This window comes from Lithobates pipiens, unplaced genomic scaffold (genome assembly GCF_037356315.1).
Source record: "Lithobates pipiens isolate NorthernLeopardFrog02 unplaced genomic scaffold, aLitPip1_a1.2 Scaffold_3, whole genome shotgun sequence".
Classification (NCBI taxonomy): Eukaryota; Metazoa; Chordata; class Amphibia; order Anura; family Ranidae; genus Lithobates; species Lithobates pipiens.
Window position 1 is genome coordinate 7,659,799 of NW_027507790.1, and position 17,777 is coordinate 7,677,575.

Here is a 17,777-nt window from a genome sequence, read left to right on the forward strand (position 1 = left end):
ACCCGGCGGTCACGAATGCTCTCGAGTGCGCACCCCAGGGGGTGCGTGAGAGCGGAATTCTGGGAGGACGTCATATGACGGCCTCCCAGAGTTAAGAAACCGCCCTGTAGCCGTCATTCGGCTATAGGGCGGTTGTTAAGTGGTTAAAGAGGAGATGGTGTCAACCTTTAAATCTCGGAGTTCATCCCAGATGTAAACATGTCTGCTTCCACCAGTAGTGCAGCTGCGATTCCCTCTTCACCAGGCCCTACAACATCCAGCTCCGGGGAGCCCCGTAGAGTCAGCGAGCAGAGCCCTGCGTTAGTTTGGCCTGAATCCTCAGACTCAGACCAAGATGAGGATCAGGCTGTAGCTAACAAAGCCGCAAAATACAAGCTGTCCCTTGAGGAAGTGGATTCAAAAATCCTGAAAGGGTAAAGAAAAGTCAAGGTTGGTCCCAGCTGACCAGACATTCCCGCTTGAGGACAGAAAAGATATTGAAGGATATCAGGTACCACTATTGACTTTACATGCCCCAAGGGAAAAGGATTTCTCAAGTGAGGAGTGTGCAGACTAGACCCTCACTCAGCATATGACAGCACTCAATTCCTAAATGTTGACATCTTACACAGTAAAACTGGCAGTAAATGGAAATTCAAAAAGGCACTCAGTGGTGTAAACAAGGTAGCTCCCGTTGCTCAGGCTGACTGCCCTACTCAGGCAGTGAGCCTTCAGACACTGGGCAAGCTCTGTGGCAATGCCAATGGGCTCTAGACCTGGAAAGTGCTCCACAGCTAACTTTTTATTAAAAAGGGGGTCCTGAATGCACTCAATCATTTTCAGGCTGGCCCTGCAATGTTCAGTCCAGCAGGGTACAAATACAGCATTCCAAAACTAGGCTGAGGAAAGACCGATCCAGATAGAGAATAAATAAAAAAGGTGATCAACGCAAACTATATACCAAATATTACTACAAAGATGGAAAATCCTTGTTTGATATGTATTCTACTTCATAGATAAAGTGCAATAAATCAATCAATACTATTGGTGAATCCTAATGCAAATTGCTGCTGTGCATGCAATTGTTTAGCTGCTGTGCAAAACTGCTACTGTGCAACCTACATAAATAATTCACTGTGCATGCGATTAGCTGCTGTGCAAAATACTGAGTAGAATACATAACAAGGATTTTCCATCTTTGTAGTAATATTTGGTATATAGTTTGCACTGATCACTTTTTTATTGTTGTTCAAGTGCATGGTATACACTTTAGGTCTAGCAGCAATCTAACCGACATACCACATTCAGATATTTTTCACTTTGATGGCACGAGGGAACCCCATTTTTATAGATCCAGATAGAGGCTGGCTAGAAGTAGTTTAGTGAGGAATCTTGATTAAAGAAAAGAACTTAAATAAAACTCAAAAGAAAAAGCTAACTAGCAATGGTTACACTTTTACCAGCAAATCTGAGGAAAGGACATCAGAAACAAAAAATCTGAAGGCATGCTTGGTGGATAAGGGTGCCTGGGCCTATAATTTTATTTTATTTTTTTGCTTGCCACTGTCCAATCCTCCTGTAGGCAGCAGTATAACCTGACAGATTACTTGCTGTGGCCTCTTGTGTCACTCAATGGACAAGAAAGTGAATTTTTATTTACTATAAAGTTTTTTTAAATTGCACACAAATAGTCGGAGGTATAGTTTGCGTCAAGGAAGGGCGCTAAGAAACTAAAATAATCACGTCTATATACCTTGAAGGCTTCTATGTATTATACGGGCATTTTTCAATATTTTATCTTTTAAAAAATGCCTCAAAAGATAACGGTAAGTCTGCCAGAAATCCAATGTTTTTCCAACATCAAGTTTGAGCCGATTGAGAGGATTGCACTAAAATATCCAACCACGGAGGTCTGCCCTCCCTGTCAGACTACAGAAAATTTCCCTGACCACAATTTCTACTATATATAATGGAACCTCTACGCGGATGAAAGAATGCCTTACCTTATATTAAATTACTGAAATACAAAGCCCTTGTATTTGAAGTGTAGGTGCACTCAGTAGGTTCTGATACCCTCCCTCTAACATGACTGACGAGCACCATACTCCCTTGCCTTTGGGTCTGCAGAAATCTTTACTGCAAGGCCTGCATGCCATAGCCTCTTTTAGAAAATCCTCACTGTTGGTTCCTGCTTCTCCCATGTATGCGTGCCCCAATTTTCATTCATTCCAATAGAAAGTTTGTACTCTGCTGGGACAGGGGAGCAAGACCCAACAGAATGGAATTTGACAAATATGCTGCACAGTAACAAGCCCACACAGTGGAGATCTTGATTAAAGTAGGGACAAGCAATATAGCTACAAGGTCTTGATGAAAAAGAGGGCCTGGAGATACAAATTTCCTTCTAAGGGTTGCAACAGACAATAGATGGCAGAAAACTGTACATGTCCCCTCTGATTCTGCTGAACAAGTCAAAAGGAAAGTCAAACAGAATGAAAAAAGTAAAGTGCCTCTGCATAAATGAACACGTGCAGAGGAGGTGTACGTAGCAATTAATGTGAAATAGTAAAGAAAGCCACTTCCTCATTTAATCTACTGTGCTAGTAAGATTGCACTGTGCCTGTCAGGAGGTGGGTACCCAATGTCATCACTTAGAAAAGGTGGTACATGGCAGTATGGCAACAGTCAAGTAACCCATCGCCTTAAAAATCACTAAAAACAGGTAAGGTAGGAGCCAAGTGGCATCATACAAGGGGTCTCAGTTTCTCAATGATCTGCCTACTACAGGAGGGAAATAAAGTACAAAACTATCAATTATTTTCAATTCAAGTAATTGATTGCCTACTTGAATACTGATTGCAAATACAGAAGTAAAAGTAGAATTTGCAGAATACCTAAATGTATGTGCTTTTCCAACAAAAGTGAATGTCAAACACCTCATAGACAGTTAACTATGAGATAAAACTAGGTTTTCTCTACAGAAGGCATAGCAGACCAACACCCATCAAGTTTTTTTCTATGGCCATGCTATTCTTTTAGGCCACATACGTTGTCCAAATTGTTGTGGGCCAGTTTATAGTGGTGCATGCCTATCGCTACAAAGTAAAAGAGGCAAGCAAAGCATATGCAGTCTAGGATTGTACTGTGGAATGTACAAAGTCCTGCATAGAGTACAAAATATAAATAATTGCTTTTATAACAATTTTGCTAGTTAAAGTGGAACTTTAAAAACAGAAAATAAAGCCCTTCTAGATCACTTCAGGCTAGCCCCTTTTGCAGGTATAGCATTAAAAAAATGTCTATACCAATGTCTCAACTCCAGTCCTCAAGGTGCCCCCCAACAGGTCATGTTTTCAGGATTTCCCTCAGATAAAACTGCTGTGGAAATTACTAAGGCAGTGGAACTGATATCACCTGTGCAAAATAATGGAAAGCCTGAAAACATGACCTGTTGAGGCACCTTGAGGACTGGAGTTGAGAAACATTGGTCTATACCATAAAATCCAGTAATACACAGTCTCACCCTGCTCTGCACACTCAGTGGCTCTGTTTTAAGCAATGTGCCAAATTTGTAGAGGCAGCTCTGCTGACATACCAAAGCGGAATTAAACTCTATCCTTTACAGCCAAGGAAGCTGCTTCTGTTTGATTTTCAACTGCCATGGTGCTACACGTGATCAGTTACGACACCAGCCATTTGATAGTTTGAGGACACATGCAAATGTGACCGTTAACATTACCGACATCCGAGGAATGTAACCATTTTGTAACTTAAATCGATGGGTCTAGTTCCTTTTTTTTTTTTTAAGGATTTACGGTAGTTCAGGGGCTCTGGGATTCAGAAAAATGCCAGCCTCCAGCAAGAAGAAACAGGAACCATGCTGGAAGTAATTTACAGCACACACTAATTTTAGTAGCATAATTATTAATGTGGAAAGTAGGTTTGCTAAAGAGCATTATTTTTTTTTAATCAAGTTTGAATATATATATATATATATATATATATATATATATATATATATATATATATATATATATATATATATATATATATATATATATATATATATATATATATATATATATATATATATATATATAATTTAATTTATGTACCTGAATTTCTCATTGATATTGGAAATTCTCCAAGCAATGTCCATGTCAAAGCCCATCCGTTCCACTTCATTCTTAAAGCGCGAGATTACGTGGTCACCTGCAATAATAAAATTACACAAAAATATATATCATCTATATCTTTTTCCACTACAGAGACCAAAACAACTGAAACAATTCAAATGTTTTTCACAAGCTCTATTTACAGAACTAAAAACAAAAAATTGTAGTTACTATCCTCCCATCCAGTAACCCTCCTAAATACAACTAATCTCTTCCTGACAATTTTACAGGTGTATTATGTCCTTTTTTTACAGCACTATCAAGATTTGGAACCAGCCTTAGATGATCTAGTCCTAAACAAATGTCATATTGCAGCCTTTAGATGTGATGGCTGCATTCATTTTAATCTCGCAGGACATTTTCAGCAAGTTCAGAAAACCTGTTAATTTTACCTGCGTCTTTATAACTTCCTGTGAGCTGAATTCAACATTAAAAATAATGTAATCCCCCTTCTAAGCCATCTTCTGTAAACTACAAACTCCTTCAGTCAATGTAAAGAAAGAAAGATTGGTTTGTAGTTCAGATCAGAAGAGCAGTCTAGGGTGACAACCATGGCTCCCTTCATAAAGTACAGTGAGTGAGTGTAGCCACCCTAAAACAGGATGTGTTTTAAAGCAGCGTTCATCCACCCTGTCCTCAGGGCCCACTAACAGGCCAGGTTTGCAAGATAACAAATACATCTCAGGTGATACAATTTGCTGCTCAGTGACTGCACTATTCTGCATCTCCCCAAGGTAATACATAAAACCTGGCCTGTTAGTGAGCCCTGAGCACAGGGTTGATGACCACTGGTTTAAAGGATTAGCAGATGAAAAAAAGAAAAAGCTATTCTAAAAAGCACAGCTATAAAGACCGATAAGGTGAAGCCTATTAAAGTATAACCAAAGGCAAAACTATTTGTTTTGGACAGAGTGGAGATGGATTAGAATACCGGTCAGGTTTTTATTGCTACCCCTGCCTGTTATGGAGATTAACTCCGTGTACCATTGTCATTAAAAGTAAAAAAAAAAAAAAAATCCCAAATATTGGGTTGTCCCAGAACCGTAATAGAGGGGAACTTTCCTATGGGGACCCAAATAAACTCCCTGATTCAGGGATTTCCCCTCACTTCCTGTTTTAGCTATGGGGGAGGAAGTGAAGGGGAATCTCCCCAATGAGACAGGTGGCAAAAAAAAAAAAATTACCCAAGTTCTGCTATTCTGAGTTTTAAAAAGACAACAGCACCTTTAAATTGTCAGATACCCCATCGAGCACTCCACAGCAAAAAGGTCAATAAAAATCTATATTACTTCAGATACGCAGAAGAGGATATTGACACTGCCTGACCTGCACGGGTTTGGCGCAGTATTTGGCTGGCAGTAGAAGTGCAGGGAGAGATTTGGAATTTTTGTCAAGATAAATGAGCTGTCATTTTAGATGGATGCTGACAATGATGTTTGAAATGATAAACACCAACATCTGCCTTGAAATGCTTCTTACAACTGTGAATGATTGGAGAAATGGCTCAATAATAATATAAATTGCTTTTAACATCGAGCCTGTTGCTAGGCACTCCCAGTGGGCCTTAGAAATCCTGCAAAGGCGAATAAGGGCTTTACATGATTTATGTGTGGCGCTAAAGTTAGACATGAACATTACTCGATGGTTGAGCCCAGAGGATGTACAAGGTTTTTAAAGACTACTGGGAGCACTGAAGGAGAACACGCTGTATCAACCATGGGCAGGGAGGCCAAGGGTGTCGTGTTAAAAGTGTACTTATTCTTTTAAGATTTGGACACATAAAAAGTTGTACCAAAGAAAAGTTAGACCAAAATGCAACAAGTCTTCATATATAATAAAAACAAAACTCTTATAAGCAGTAACATTTTCTGTTGGGTTGCTGCCTTCCCAGGACCACCATTTTAATGAGGCTCAACTTTGCAGAATGTCTTTATGTTGATGCAGATTAGAAAATAGCAACCGCTTTATTGCACAGAATGTATACAAAAAAGCGCTTATACAAAATAAGTGCTTCTCTTAATGGCTCATATGTACAGAGGCATTCGATTTTCATTGCTTCATAGCAGTTTTTATAACTGACAGTATGCATAAGCCAGCATAAAAACATATACATACACAGAGCAAAATTATAAAACACTTGTGTTTGGCCCTATATCATTAACTGGACTCAAAGATCTACGACTTTCTGCCAAATGCACGCTCCCTCAAAACTAGCGACATCTGTGGCATTGTGCTGTGTGATAAAACTGCACATTTTAGAGTGGCCTTTTATTAAGGCCAGCCTAAGGCCTGTGCAATAATCACGCGGCATCCGCATAATCATCCACCTCACAGGTGTAGCATAGCTCAGCAAAGGAGAAGTTCTCAGTAAGGCCCCTTTCACACTAACGTTCCGTTCAGGCCCGCCTGTCAGTTTTTCAGGCGGACCTGAACGGGTGCTCCATAGAGCTCTATGGAGCGTCGGATGTCAGCGGTGACATGTCCGCTGACATCCGACCCGCTCCGATCCGAAAAAGTGTGACGGAGGAAAAAGCTATTTTTCCATCCGTCTGCGGATCGGATCGGATGACGACGGGCACTGCGGTCCGTCGTCATCCGATCTCCCATAGGGGAGAGCGGCGCTGTGACAGGTCCGTCCCTGCACAGTGTGCGGAGACAGACCTGTCATCTCCCTGCTCAGCGGGGATCGGCGGAGTGATCCCCGCTGAGCAAACGGACATCCACGGGGCGGATCAGAACTGATCCGCCCCGTGTGAAAGGACCCTAACACAGATTTAGACAAATTTGTGAACAATGTTTGAGCGAAACAGGCCTTGTGTACATAGAAAAATCTTTGAGTTCAGCTCACGATAAAAACAAAAAAGTGTTGTATAATATGTGTGTGTGTGTGTATTTTATATGATATAAATCACAGATATATTATATATATATTTATTATTTTCTATAGTTCACTATGGAGTGGCATGGTGTGGCTGTGCCCATTCCCAGGACCTTAATGAGTAACAACTCCAGCTGTTCACACACAGAAAGGGTTATAGTTTTTCTGCACAATGCATTAGGGTTGTATGTGGTTTGTGTAGATGTAAAATCATGCTCAACTACAGTTGTCTTTAAAAGCAACATGTCATTACTTTAACTATGTGCATTTGCTGAGAACTGTAAAAGCTGCACATTGGAGAGCCAGACCTCTGCTCTCACAGCCATTTAAGTCTCTAGAGGTCCGACACACTTCGTGCATGGTGTTCCAATCAACAATGCTCAAGCTTCCCAAGCAGCATGGCAGATTGAAGCACTGTGTACATAAAAGCCTTTACATTTCTAAGCGCACACAAAAAGTAAAAAAACTCATCACACAAACATCCTTTATTTGTTATGCAAACGGCTTTAAAAGGTTATAACACATCCCCTTACCATGTCAAACTGCATCGACTGCACCACAAATAAATGGGCTGGTGTCGGTTACCGACATAATGTTGGTATTAAGAACTCAAGGGTAGTGGATATTGGAGAATTAATAAACACACCTGGGCGACACAAGTCTCCATGCTGTTCTTTCTCACTAGCATAAACCTCCATGCACCAGGCATGATAAGCAAAGGAGAACAGATCCTCTATGCGACTTGGAGGACGTAAGGCTGCATTGAGACGCTTTTGCCATTCTTGGACCTGCTCAAAGTTGGAGAACTGACACCTGGAAACAAACAATACCTGACTTGTCATCTCTTTCAAAGGGTTAGTGTACTACAAAAATATGCTTGGTAACATTCTTACATGAAACCTTCCTGAGGGCAACAGAGGATTTCACTGTTAACTTTTCATTCTAAAAATGCAAGATGCCTGGTTGTCACATTCTTTTGCGGCTGTGCTTCCATTAACTAAACCAGGACAAGTATGCAGGTAAAAACTTCAGAATTTAAAGTGAGTCTAAAAAGGCAGGTGTTTTTTTTTTTCTTTACCCAATGCATTATTATATGCATTAAGGTTAAAAACCTTCTGCATGCAGCCAGCCCCCACCCCCCCCCCCCAAATACTTACCCGAGTCTGATCTCAATCCAGCGATGTGCACAAGAGCAGCAACTCTTTCTCCTCACTGGACAAACAGCAGCTGGAGTCATTGGCTCCTGCTGCCGTCAATCACATCGAACAGCAGAAAGCAGGGGGTAGGGCTGAGCCATGCTGCATGTCCATGGACGCACAGAGCTGGCTCGGGAGTGAGCACACACGAATGCCCCCACTGCAAGCAGGGGAAGGGACCAGAGAGACAGAGAACCAGGGTTGCTCTCTACACCACCAATGCACAGAGCAGGTAAGTGTTTGTTATAAAAAAAAAATAATAAAAAAAACACATATTTTAGCTTTAGAATCACTTTAACTTTCCAGATCTTGCACACTTGCGTCACCCAAGTGATCCAGAGTATGAAATCTAAAGGGTCCGCATAACAGCCAAACAACTGGCATTTTCAGAAGATCAGCAGGAGTAGACTTCATTTCTATATCTCTATCTAAAACCACACCCAATGATTTATTCTTTAAAAAGTATAAAATCAACATATATTTTTCATAAACCTAAAGTTTTATTAACAGTTAGGCTTTTAAAATAAATTAAAAAGATAAACGTGTTATAGTTACCTGTTGTGTAATTGTTTTGCACAGAGCAGCCCTGATCCTCTTCTCTGGTCCCCTGACTGTGCCTTCTGGCTCCTACCTCTTGACCAGTACCCCCAATAGCAAGCAGCTTGCTATGGGGACACTAGTGCAACCTCACTCCTGAGCCCTGTTTTATGCGTTCACAAGACACAGAGCTGTGGCGCCCCCCCCCCCCCACATTTATTGACTCACTGCCTGTGATGGACAGCAGTGGGGACAGCAATGGCTCCCACTGACGTCTCAGCCAAAGAGGAGAGGGTGTCCTGAACCAGCCGAAATGCTTGTGCACATCGCTGAATCTAGAGGGAGATCAGGTGACTATTAGATGGTGCTGTGGGGGGGAGCAACACACAGAAAGTTTTTACCCTTCATGCATAGAAGAATGCATGAAAGTAAAATATCATCAGCCTTTACAACCACTTTTAGTAATCCATCTTGATATGAGCCTCCTGTAGTCACTTGAGGTACAGCATTCACAACTGAAAGGAAAAGGGTCACAGTACTATGATCCAATCAGGCTCTGCAGCATTGCTTTAATACTATCACTTTCCTAACCTAAATATCGTTACAATAGGAGAGAGGACTGTTCAGTCAGCAAGCTATTGCTGGCTGTTAACAGCCAATTTGCTTAACTGGAGCAGGCAAAAAAAATAAAAAAGGACATGGACAGCCCCAAACCCCCTTGACAATCCTCCACAAGGGGTGTCTGCTAACATTACATCACTTTTAGATGGCTATCATTTAATGTCTACATTGTTTTAAAGAAGATTTGCACTTCTGCAGTCAAATTTGAAAAACCCCCACCATAAATCTGCTATGTGCTCCCATTTACTCAAAATTATAATATATTTTTTTTCTACCTTTTAGCTGTTTCTCAGAAGCAGGCGTGTCATGACTGTCTGCAATTTTTTTTTTTTTTTTAAACAGTGTCAGAGTGAACGTATATTAAGTTGGTCTTCGTCAACACAATGCAAGATGCCTAGCCTTAACACTTTGATAGAGCAGACAGTGTCCAAATCCAGTTACAAATTTGTAACAAACATCTGCCATAATTAATGGTCTGTTCTGTGCTGGCAAAACACAGCTACCCAGCACCCGCAAACAAAGAAGTACATAGGATTTTGTTCTCGCTGGAGGGTCCAGAATAGACCACTATAGCACTTGAACATGGTAAGCTGGAAATTTTAAACCTTTAAGTTATTCTATGTGAATGGGGACTTGTAACAAAATCAAAAGTAGGTGTAGTCCCAATTTGGCTGAAATAGTGGAAATGCACTTTTAAGAAAAAAGTTTGATCTGTGGAAGCAAACTAGAACTACCTATGACCTATTAAACAGTCTAATGAAGGAGGGGGGCTACTTGCTAAAAACAATGGAGACCAGATCTGATCTTTCTTGTAATGGGGAATGCAAAGAACTGGGTAATTCTCGTCCTGGTTATGGTGCTTCGACTCCCAAGGAGGAAAGCGCTCACAATACCCGGTTCTCTCCGTTTATGGGTAGTTAGGATTTCCTTATGTCTAAGAAATGGCAAGGAAAATATGCTATTTTCTGCAAAAGTGTTGACTATAGGTATCAATTTCCTTTCAATGTGTATTAGGTTTCAAACGCTCATAACTTGCTGGAGTGCTGAAGAGAGTTTTCTAATTCGCAAGCTTGGTTGAGCTTGCAGGTAAAGCAGCAAGTAGGAGTCTGACATCCTCATGAAAAAAAAAAAAAAAAAAAAAAAAAAAAAAAGGAGGGCACAGCAATAGTCAGAAGGTTTTCCAACCAGTCTGACCATTAGGTTTCAACTACAGCAATGCACTTACAGACATAAGATAACAGTCACCACTCCCTACGCTACTGTCATGCTATATAGACTCTCTAACAAAACGATGTGCTCAAAAAACAGATTTAGAACAAAACATTTACCTGATTACTTTGCAGTCCTTGCAAGTCAGATGGACTTGGAAGGGATCCCGGCACTCTACTGATTCCATCAGCTGCAAAGGAACCTGTAATAATAAAATACTTAAAAGTCTAAACTGATCAGAATTACAAAATTACATTTTTGAGTGGTGGCTACGTATATGCCTATTCAAACCAAGGACCATTTGTAATACGAATCGTGTTAGAAGGTCAAAGTACAAGACATATGAACAACCGATTCAAGAATATTTGACTGTAGCACCCTTCCAAACTCAAAATCACTTGCATTAGGGTGTGTTTACAGGTATTTTGGACATCAACAGCTTGATCAAATGGCTGTGATTGCTCAATGGCATCTATACAGAGCTTTCACTCCACGTCTACACAAGGCTGAATGTCAAAACACATTTGCCGGTTAAAAAAAAAAAAAAAAAAAAAACATCCGACATTCAGCTCAGTGTGTATGTCTATGTCTGACGAGCATGCTGGAAAACAGGCAGCCGACCGACTCCCTGATCAGAGTATTCTGGTGGGGGATTGTTCCCCTGTTAGAACAATAGCTGAGCGGGGGAGATCGCTGTACTTACTACATATAGTGAGTACAGTGGCTCCGGCTGGAGCAGACAGGTTTTTTTTTCGTTCAATCCCCTGGGTTGAATGGAAAAAACCTATTGTGTGTACCAGGCTTTAGTATCGCAAACACCATATGAACTTCACACTTGAGTATTCGCTTTCTTGCTACATCACACCTAGGGATTTTCTAAAATGTTTTTCACCAGGCAATAAACTACACCCTAGTGGCCTTCTTTATAAAATGCCTAGAAGTTGCTTGAATTAAACAAAGTCAGCCCTGATGCCCAGCAAGGTAAAGGAAAACAAGGAAAAACAAAAAGAGAAGCCATTATTTTTCAAAAACTGAAGACTTATGTTAAACTACAGGCATTTTTTTCTTATAAAAGTCTGGTTTTAAAGCCAAAGCAATGGAGAAATCAGGGCTTTGTTTTCACAATCAGCCTCCTAATGCCTGCAGTCAGCAGCAGAAAAGTTGAGCCATAAAATGAACTCACTGGGATTTTAAAACTAGGCATGCAGGTAGGTTTTGACGAGCCCTGTGACTGCATGTATGCATGTCTGTATCTATATATGCAAATATGCATGTACAGGCATGCGTTACTCACTACACGCGTGTGTTTTTTTGGTTTGATTTATGTGGAGAGAAGGGAAAACAAAAGCCACTGCATCAATTAAAACGTTAAAGCGGGAGTCCGCCGGGACTCAGCGTTCTTTTTTTTTTTAAAGCCAGCAGCTACAAATAATGCAGCTGCTGACTTTTAAAATGGTGACACTTACCTGTCCAGCGCGCCCGCGATGTCGGCACCCGAAGCCGATCTGTAGATCGTCTCTCGGGTGCTGCCGCCGCCATCTTGGGTATGGGAATCAGGAAATAGAGCCTTTAGGCTTCATTTCCCGGTTCCCTACTGCGCATGCGCGAGCCGCACTGCGCAATAAGGACGGTCCCCGCTGCCTCTGGGATCTGTGTGTTTTCCCAGCAGGCAGCGGGGCACTTGCGGAAAGGGGCGGGGCACTTGCGGAAAGGGGCGTAATATACGCCCCTTTCTGCAGAGAGCTATCCCGGAAGTGGGTGCAGATACCTGTACTGTACAGGTATCTGCACCCCCTCCCCCCTGAAAGGTGCCAATTGTGGCGCCGGAGGGGGGGGAGGGTTCCGATGAGCGGAAGGTCCACTTTAGGGTGGACCTCCGCTTTAAAGCAGAGTTACACCCGTTTTTTTAGTTTATTAAAAAAAAGTCCGCAGCTACAAAAAGCATAGCTGCTGACTTTTAATAAACTGACACCTGACCCATGGTCCAGCGATGTGGCCGCCCAGAGGCTAGCTCATCTCCCCCTCCTCAGCGTTGTCAGGGTAACCTGTGGCCTTATGGAGGGGCTGCCTAGGGCGAGAGGAATAATCGGCCACAAAGAAAGAGAAAATATATATATATATATATATATATATATATATATATATATATATATATATATATATATATATATATATATATATATATATATATATATATATAAAATTTTTATACGACATGCCAAATGTCAGGGGCGAGGAGTGCTTAAAGCAGAAGTTCCACTGCGCTGAGGATTGTGACAAAAGCAACCCTTGGAGTGCTTCCTTCTGCCCAGAAAATCAAGAAGCCATTGAAGGACTACAGGGACAATGCTCTAATTGGCTATGTGCACAGGGCCTAAAAATTGTAATAGGTCAGTCTAATAACGTGACAGAATAATGTTGAAAATCACAGTTCTAAATATGCATTTGCACATGGACTTGACAAGGGGAAAATCCTCTATGACGTTGTCTGTATGCTCAGTATGGCATACAAAAGTACCTACATTGATAAAGGACTCTGTATACTTGATGTTGAGACGATAATTGGACAAAGAAATTACTGCATCTTCTGCTCGCCCCACAAACTCTGTGCTCTCCCCATGAAGTTCTTGGAAAGGAACCTGGATAAAAAAAAAAAAAAAAAAATAATATGCATGGGTTTTGGCAAAAACAAAGACTATTAGAAAAAAAAAAATTGTAGGACACAACCAAGTAGCCTCACCTGAAGGTTTTCATCTTCACGGATAAGCTGCTTACGCGGGAAAATCTGATTGGCTTGAATACACTCTAAGCTATTCTGACTTTCATCATCCTAAGAAAACCAGAGAGAAGCAATTGGCCACTACACAAAGAATGTTTTCAAGTGAAAGTTGTGTGCACTAGTGACAAACATCTTACCATTTTTTATCCAGAACTGATGTGGAAGGCAAGAGTGGAAGACTGCTCTTTGAGGCCTCTCCACAAAATCAGACACTCCTAAAATATATAAAAGAAAATAAATTAAAAATGCATTTTCCTAGCAAAAGCTTGAAATTCCATCTAAAAGGCTGCAATAGGACATTTGTTTAGGACTAGATCATCTAAGGCTGGTTCCAAATCTTGATAGTGTCGTAAAAAAATAAAATAAAAAATAAATGGACATAATACACCTGTAAAATTGTCAGGTAGAGATTAGTTGCATTTACCGTAGGAGGGATACTGGATGGGAGGATAGTAACTACAATTTTTTGTTTTTAGTTCTGAAAATGGAGCTTGTGAAAAACATTTGAATTGTTTCAGTTGTTTTGGTCTCTATAGTGGAAAAAGATATAGATAATATACGGTATATTTTGTGTAATTTTATTATTGCAGGTGACCACGTAATACATACACACTTTTCACGTAGGCACATACAGCAAATAAACCAAGATGAACACTACCAAAACGGGGAAATGCTGAAGGAAAATGGCCTAGATTGTATTTGGCTTTCCAACAATTTGGACTAAAAGTGTCACTATAGTAAAATTCTAAAGGCATAATAGAATATAGTTTAAGCTGATAAGCAGGGCACCCATAACTTTCTTGCCCTAAATCATAAATTGCTGTACAAACTGCTGGCACGATACAAGTCCTGAATAATACAACAAAAAAGTTGGGACACTAAAAGCCACATAAAAATAGAATACAATGATTTTCCATTTAACCATATTTTAAGATGGAAAACATATGAAATGTTTAATTGAGAAAACGTACCACTTTAAGAGAAAAATAAAATTTTGAAACAGATGGCAGCAACACATTTCAAAAGTTGGGACATGTTTACCACACTGTAGCATCCCATCTTAGCACTCTGAAATCGTCTGGGAACAGAGAAGACCAGTTCCTAGAGTTTTGGGAGAGGAATGTTGTCCCATTCTTGCTTGACCTAGGATTCTATTTGCTAAACAGTCCTGGGTCGTCTTTGTTTCGATTGGTGAAAGGTCTGGATTGCAGGCAGTCCAGTTAAGCATCCAGGCAAAGCCATGCTGTTGTCAGATGTATGTAATTTAGCATTCTCCTGCTGAAAATTGCAACGGCTTCCCTGAAGAAAAAGTCTGGATAGCAGCAGATGCTGCTCTGAAACCTGGCTAAATCTTTCAGTATTGTTGATGCCTTTCCAGATGTGCAAATTGCCCATTCCATACCACCAGAAATGCACTTCTAACAAGCCAGAAAGTCCCTTTTCTCTTTAGTCCAGAGCACGCGGTACCCATGGTTGCCAAACAGAATGTTAAATTTAAATTCGTTTGAACATAGAGCCCGCCAGGAAGTCAGCACTGCACAGCGCTAATCACAGGCAGTGAGACATTTCTCGATCTCTGCAGCCGCGGATCAGGAAAAAGGTTTCACTGCCTGATTAGCTCTGTTCAGTGTCAACTTCCTGGAGGTCTCTGCATGGTCGGGTTGCGAACACGCCGGAGGTCATCCTTAGTTTTACACCACAGTAGTGTTTCTGAGCCCATGCAGAGGTGTCAATAACAGAAAAAGGTTTATTACTGTCTGAGGGCCTGAAGATAATGGGAATACAATATTACATTTCGGCCTTGTGCACAGATTTCTCCAGATTGTGGAAATCTTTTGATATCAAGTACTGTAGATTATATAGTTAAAGTCTTTGCAATTTTACATTGAGGAACATTAGCCTGAACATGATAAAAAGAATGGTGAACCAAATCAAGGAAGGGGGGGGGGGGGGGAATCTTGCATTGCCATTAAACTATCCCCTATTTTGTAAACGCTATAACTTTTGCGCAAACCAATCAATCGCTTATTGTGATTTTTTTACCAAAAATATGTAGAAGAAAATAGAGGTCGACCGATATATCGGTCGACCGATATATCGGCCGGCCGATATATCGGCCGATATTTGCCGTTTTTTAAATAATCGGCATCGGCCGATTTGAGCGGATAAAAAGCCGATTTAGAACTACAGCGGGACTTTTCTATTACAGAAGTCATTTCAGTCAGTGTGAGTTGCCTGAGTCATCATAGCAACCCTTTCCTCCTCTCTGGGCAGACTGCCAAGAAAAGAACTAAATGATACAATGTTTACACTTCTGAATGAATGAAGTCATCTCTGTGTGTAGAAGTTCTCAGTTTAACTATTTAAAGACTAAATCTTTTCTGACACTTGTTGCTTACAAGTAAAAATCTTGTATTTTCTGCCAGAAAATCACTTAGACCCCCCAAAAATTATATATATTTTTTTAGCAGAGATCCTAGGGAATAAAATAGCGGTTGTTGCAATATTTTATGTCACACGGCATTTGCACAGAGGTCTTTCAAATGCATTTTTTTTTAGGAAAAAAATACACTATTTAAAAAATAAAAATAAAATAAAAACAGTAAAGTTAGCCCATTTTTTTTTTCGTCCAAAAGTTTTGACTACCTGTTTTTATTTAATATATAGGTTTTTTTTTTTTTTTATCTAAATCATACATACAAGTAAACTGATTGGGGGTTTTGTTTTGTTTAATAAATGTTTAAATGTAAGAAATTTTCTGTATCACTTATGAAGACTGCTTTCACACTGGAGCGGGCAGGCGTTGATGGTAAAACGCAAGTTTTAGCGGCTCTTTACCGTCATTTTAGCGGTGCTATTTGGCTAGTGGGGCACATATAACCCAGCTAGCGGCCAAGGAAGAGGTTAAATGCACCCATGAAGCACTGCTGCCAAATCGCATTGCATGCGCTTCGGCAGTGGTGCCCATTCATATCAATGGGCAGGAGTGGTGGAGGAGCGGTATACACCACTCCAAATGTGCTGCTTGCAGGACTTTTTTTTAAGATCCTGCCAGCGCATCGCCTCAGTGTGAAAGCACTCTGTCTTTCACACAGACTGCAGGGGAGCCATTTTACAGGCGCTATTTTTAGCCCAAAAGCGCCTGAAAAACGCCCCAGTGGGAAAGGTGTGTTAGATCAAGGGGGATTAAAAAATAAAATAAAAAATTAAAAAGGAAAAAAATAAATAAATAAAATAAAATCGGCCTAACATATCGGCCCAAAAAAAAATCGGCATCATATATCGGCTATCGGCCGCCATGATTTCTAAATATCGGCATCGGCCAGAGAAAAACCCATATCGGTCGACCTCTAGAAGAAAACGTATCAGCCTAAACTGAGGGAAAAAAAAATATATTTTTTTTGGGGGATATTTATAATAACAAAAAAAGTCAAAAATAATGCGTTTTTCTCAAAATTGTCGCTCTATTTTTGTTTATAGCACAAAAAATAAAAACCGCAGGGGTGATCAAATACCACCAAAAGAAAGCTCTGTTTGTGGAAAAAAAAAAAAAAAGGACATAAATTTTGTTTGGGAGCCACGTCGCATGACCGCGCAATTGTCAGTTAAAGCGATGTAGTGCCAAATCGCAAAAAAGTAGTCTGGTCTTTGGCCAGCAAAATGGTCTGGGGCTGAAGTGGTTAAGTGCAACAGTGATGAAGTGTGCCACTTAGACATATGCATGAATGACTATCCCAAATAAAATAAAAATAATAATATACAGTGGTATGCAATATATTTAACAGTGCTAAAGTACTCAGATCAAAAGCAGCTCCACCCCTGGTGGATTCCTGGATGGTGGGCGCAACTGCACAACTTTCAAGAACATTTCAATTTGTGGGGGGGGGGGGTTTGAGCACTTGCTTTGAGTGTTGAGATTTTTAAAAACATGGCTATTTACATTTTTGCGTATGTTAGATTTTCACCATTTTGCAAAAAAGGCACAATTTAAAAATTACAAATATTTATTAACTCAATAGAAGTGAGCTTTTATATTTAGTAGGAAATTTGTAAAATGTGCTGTGTTTTTATCTGCCAATAATGATTCCAGTGTATTTTTTGCAAAAATATTAATTTTATAAACATTTGCGCAAATATCCTTGAGCTCTTAAAATCAGTAGCACTTTTTTTTATTTTACTGCTCACGAGCTTTCAGAAAATATATGGTTGGGGGGGGGGGGTCTTTTATACATACTCTATTTTATTTTTTCCCATACAGCTTTTATAAAGACAAAAATGGTCTGGCCAGCCAAGTTTAAAAGTGGTGCACAGGGCCTGGCAGCAAAAAAGATAAACATCCTGCATTCCATCTTTATGTAGATTTTACATTTTTTTTGTTCTAACTTTTCTGAAATTGGGTTTGT

General features: G+C 40.3%; 1 protein-coding gene across 7 annotated transcripts in view; it reads right to left on the reverse strand.

Moving 5' to 3' along the window:
* The window catches only part of MTMR3 (myotubularin related protein 3), a 150,476-nt gene that overhangs the window by 59,532 nt on the left and 73,167 nt on the right, over positions 1–17,777 (reverse strand). For all 7 annotated transcript variants that reach the window (XM_077461210.1, XM_077461213.1, XM_077461212.1 and 4 more), the window contains exons 3-8: positions 13,512–13,589; positions 13,336–13,425; positions 13,118–13,234; positions 10,715–10,797; positions 7,679–7,845; positions 4,095–4,191 (exon numbers count right to left, since the gene is read on the reverse strand). In XM_077461210.1, the coding sequence (XP_077317336.1) occupies positions 4,095–4,191; positions 7,679–7,845; positions 10,715–10,797; positions 13,118–13,234; positions 13,336–13,425; positions 13,512–13,514 (557 nt within the window). In that variant the 5' untranslated portion in view covers positions 13,515–13,589. The remainder of the gene's footprint in view (positions 1–4,094; positions 4,192–7,678; positions 7,846–10,714; positions 10,798–13,117; positions 13,235–13,335; positions 13,426–13,511; positions 13,590–17,777) is intronic.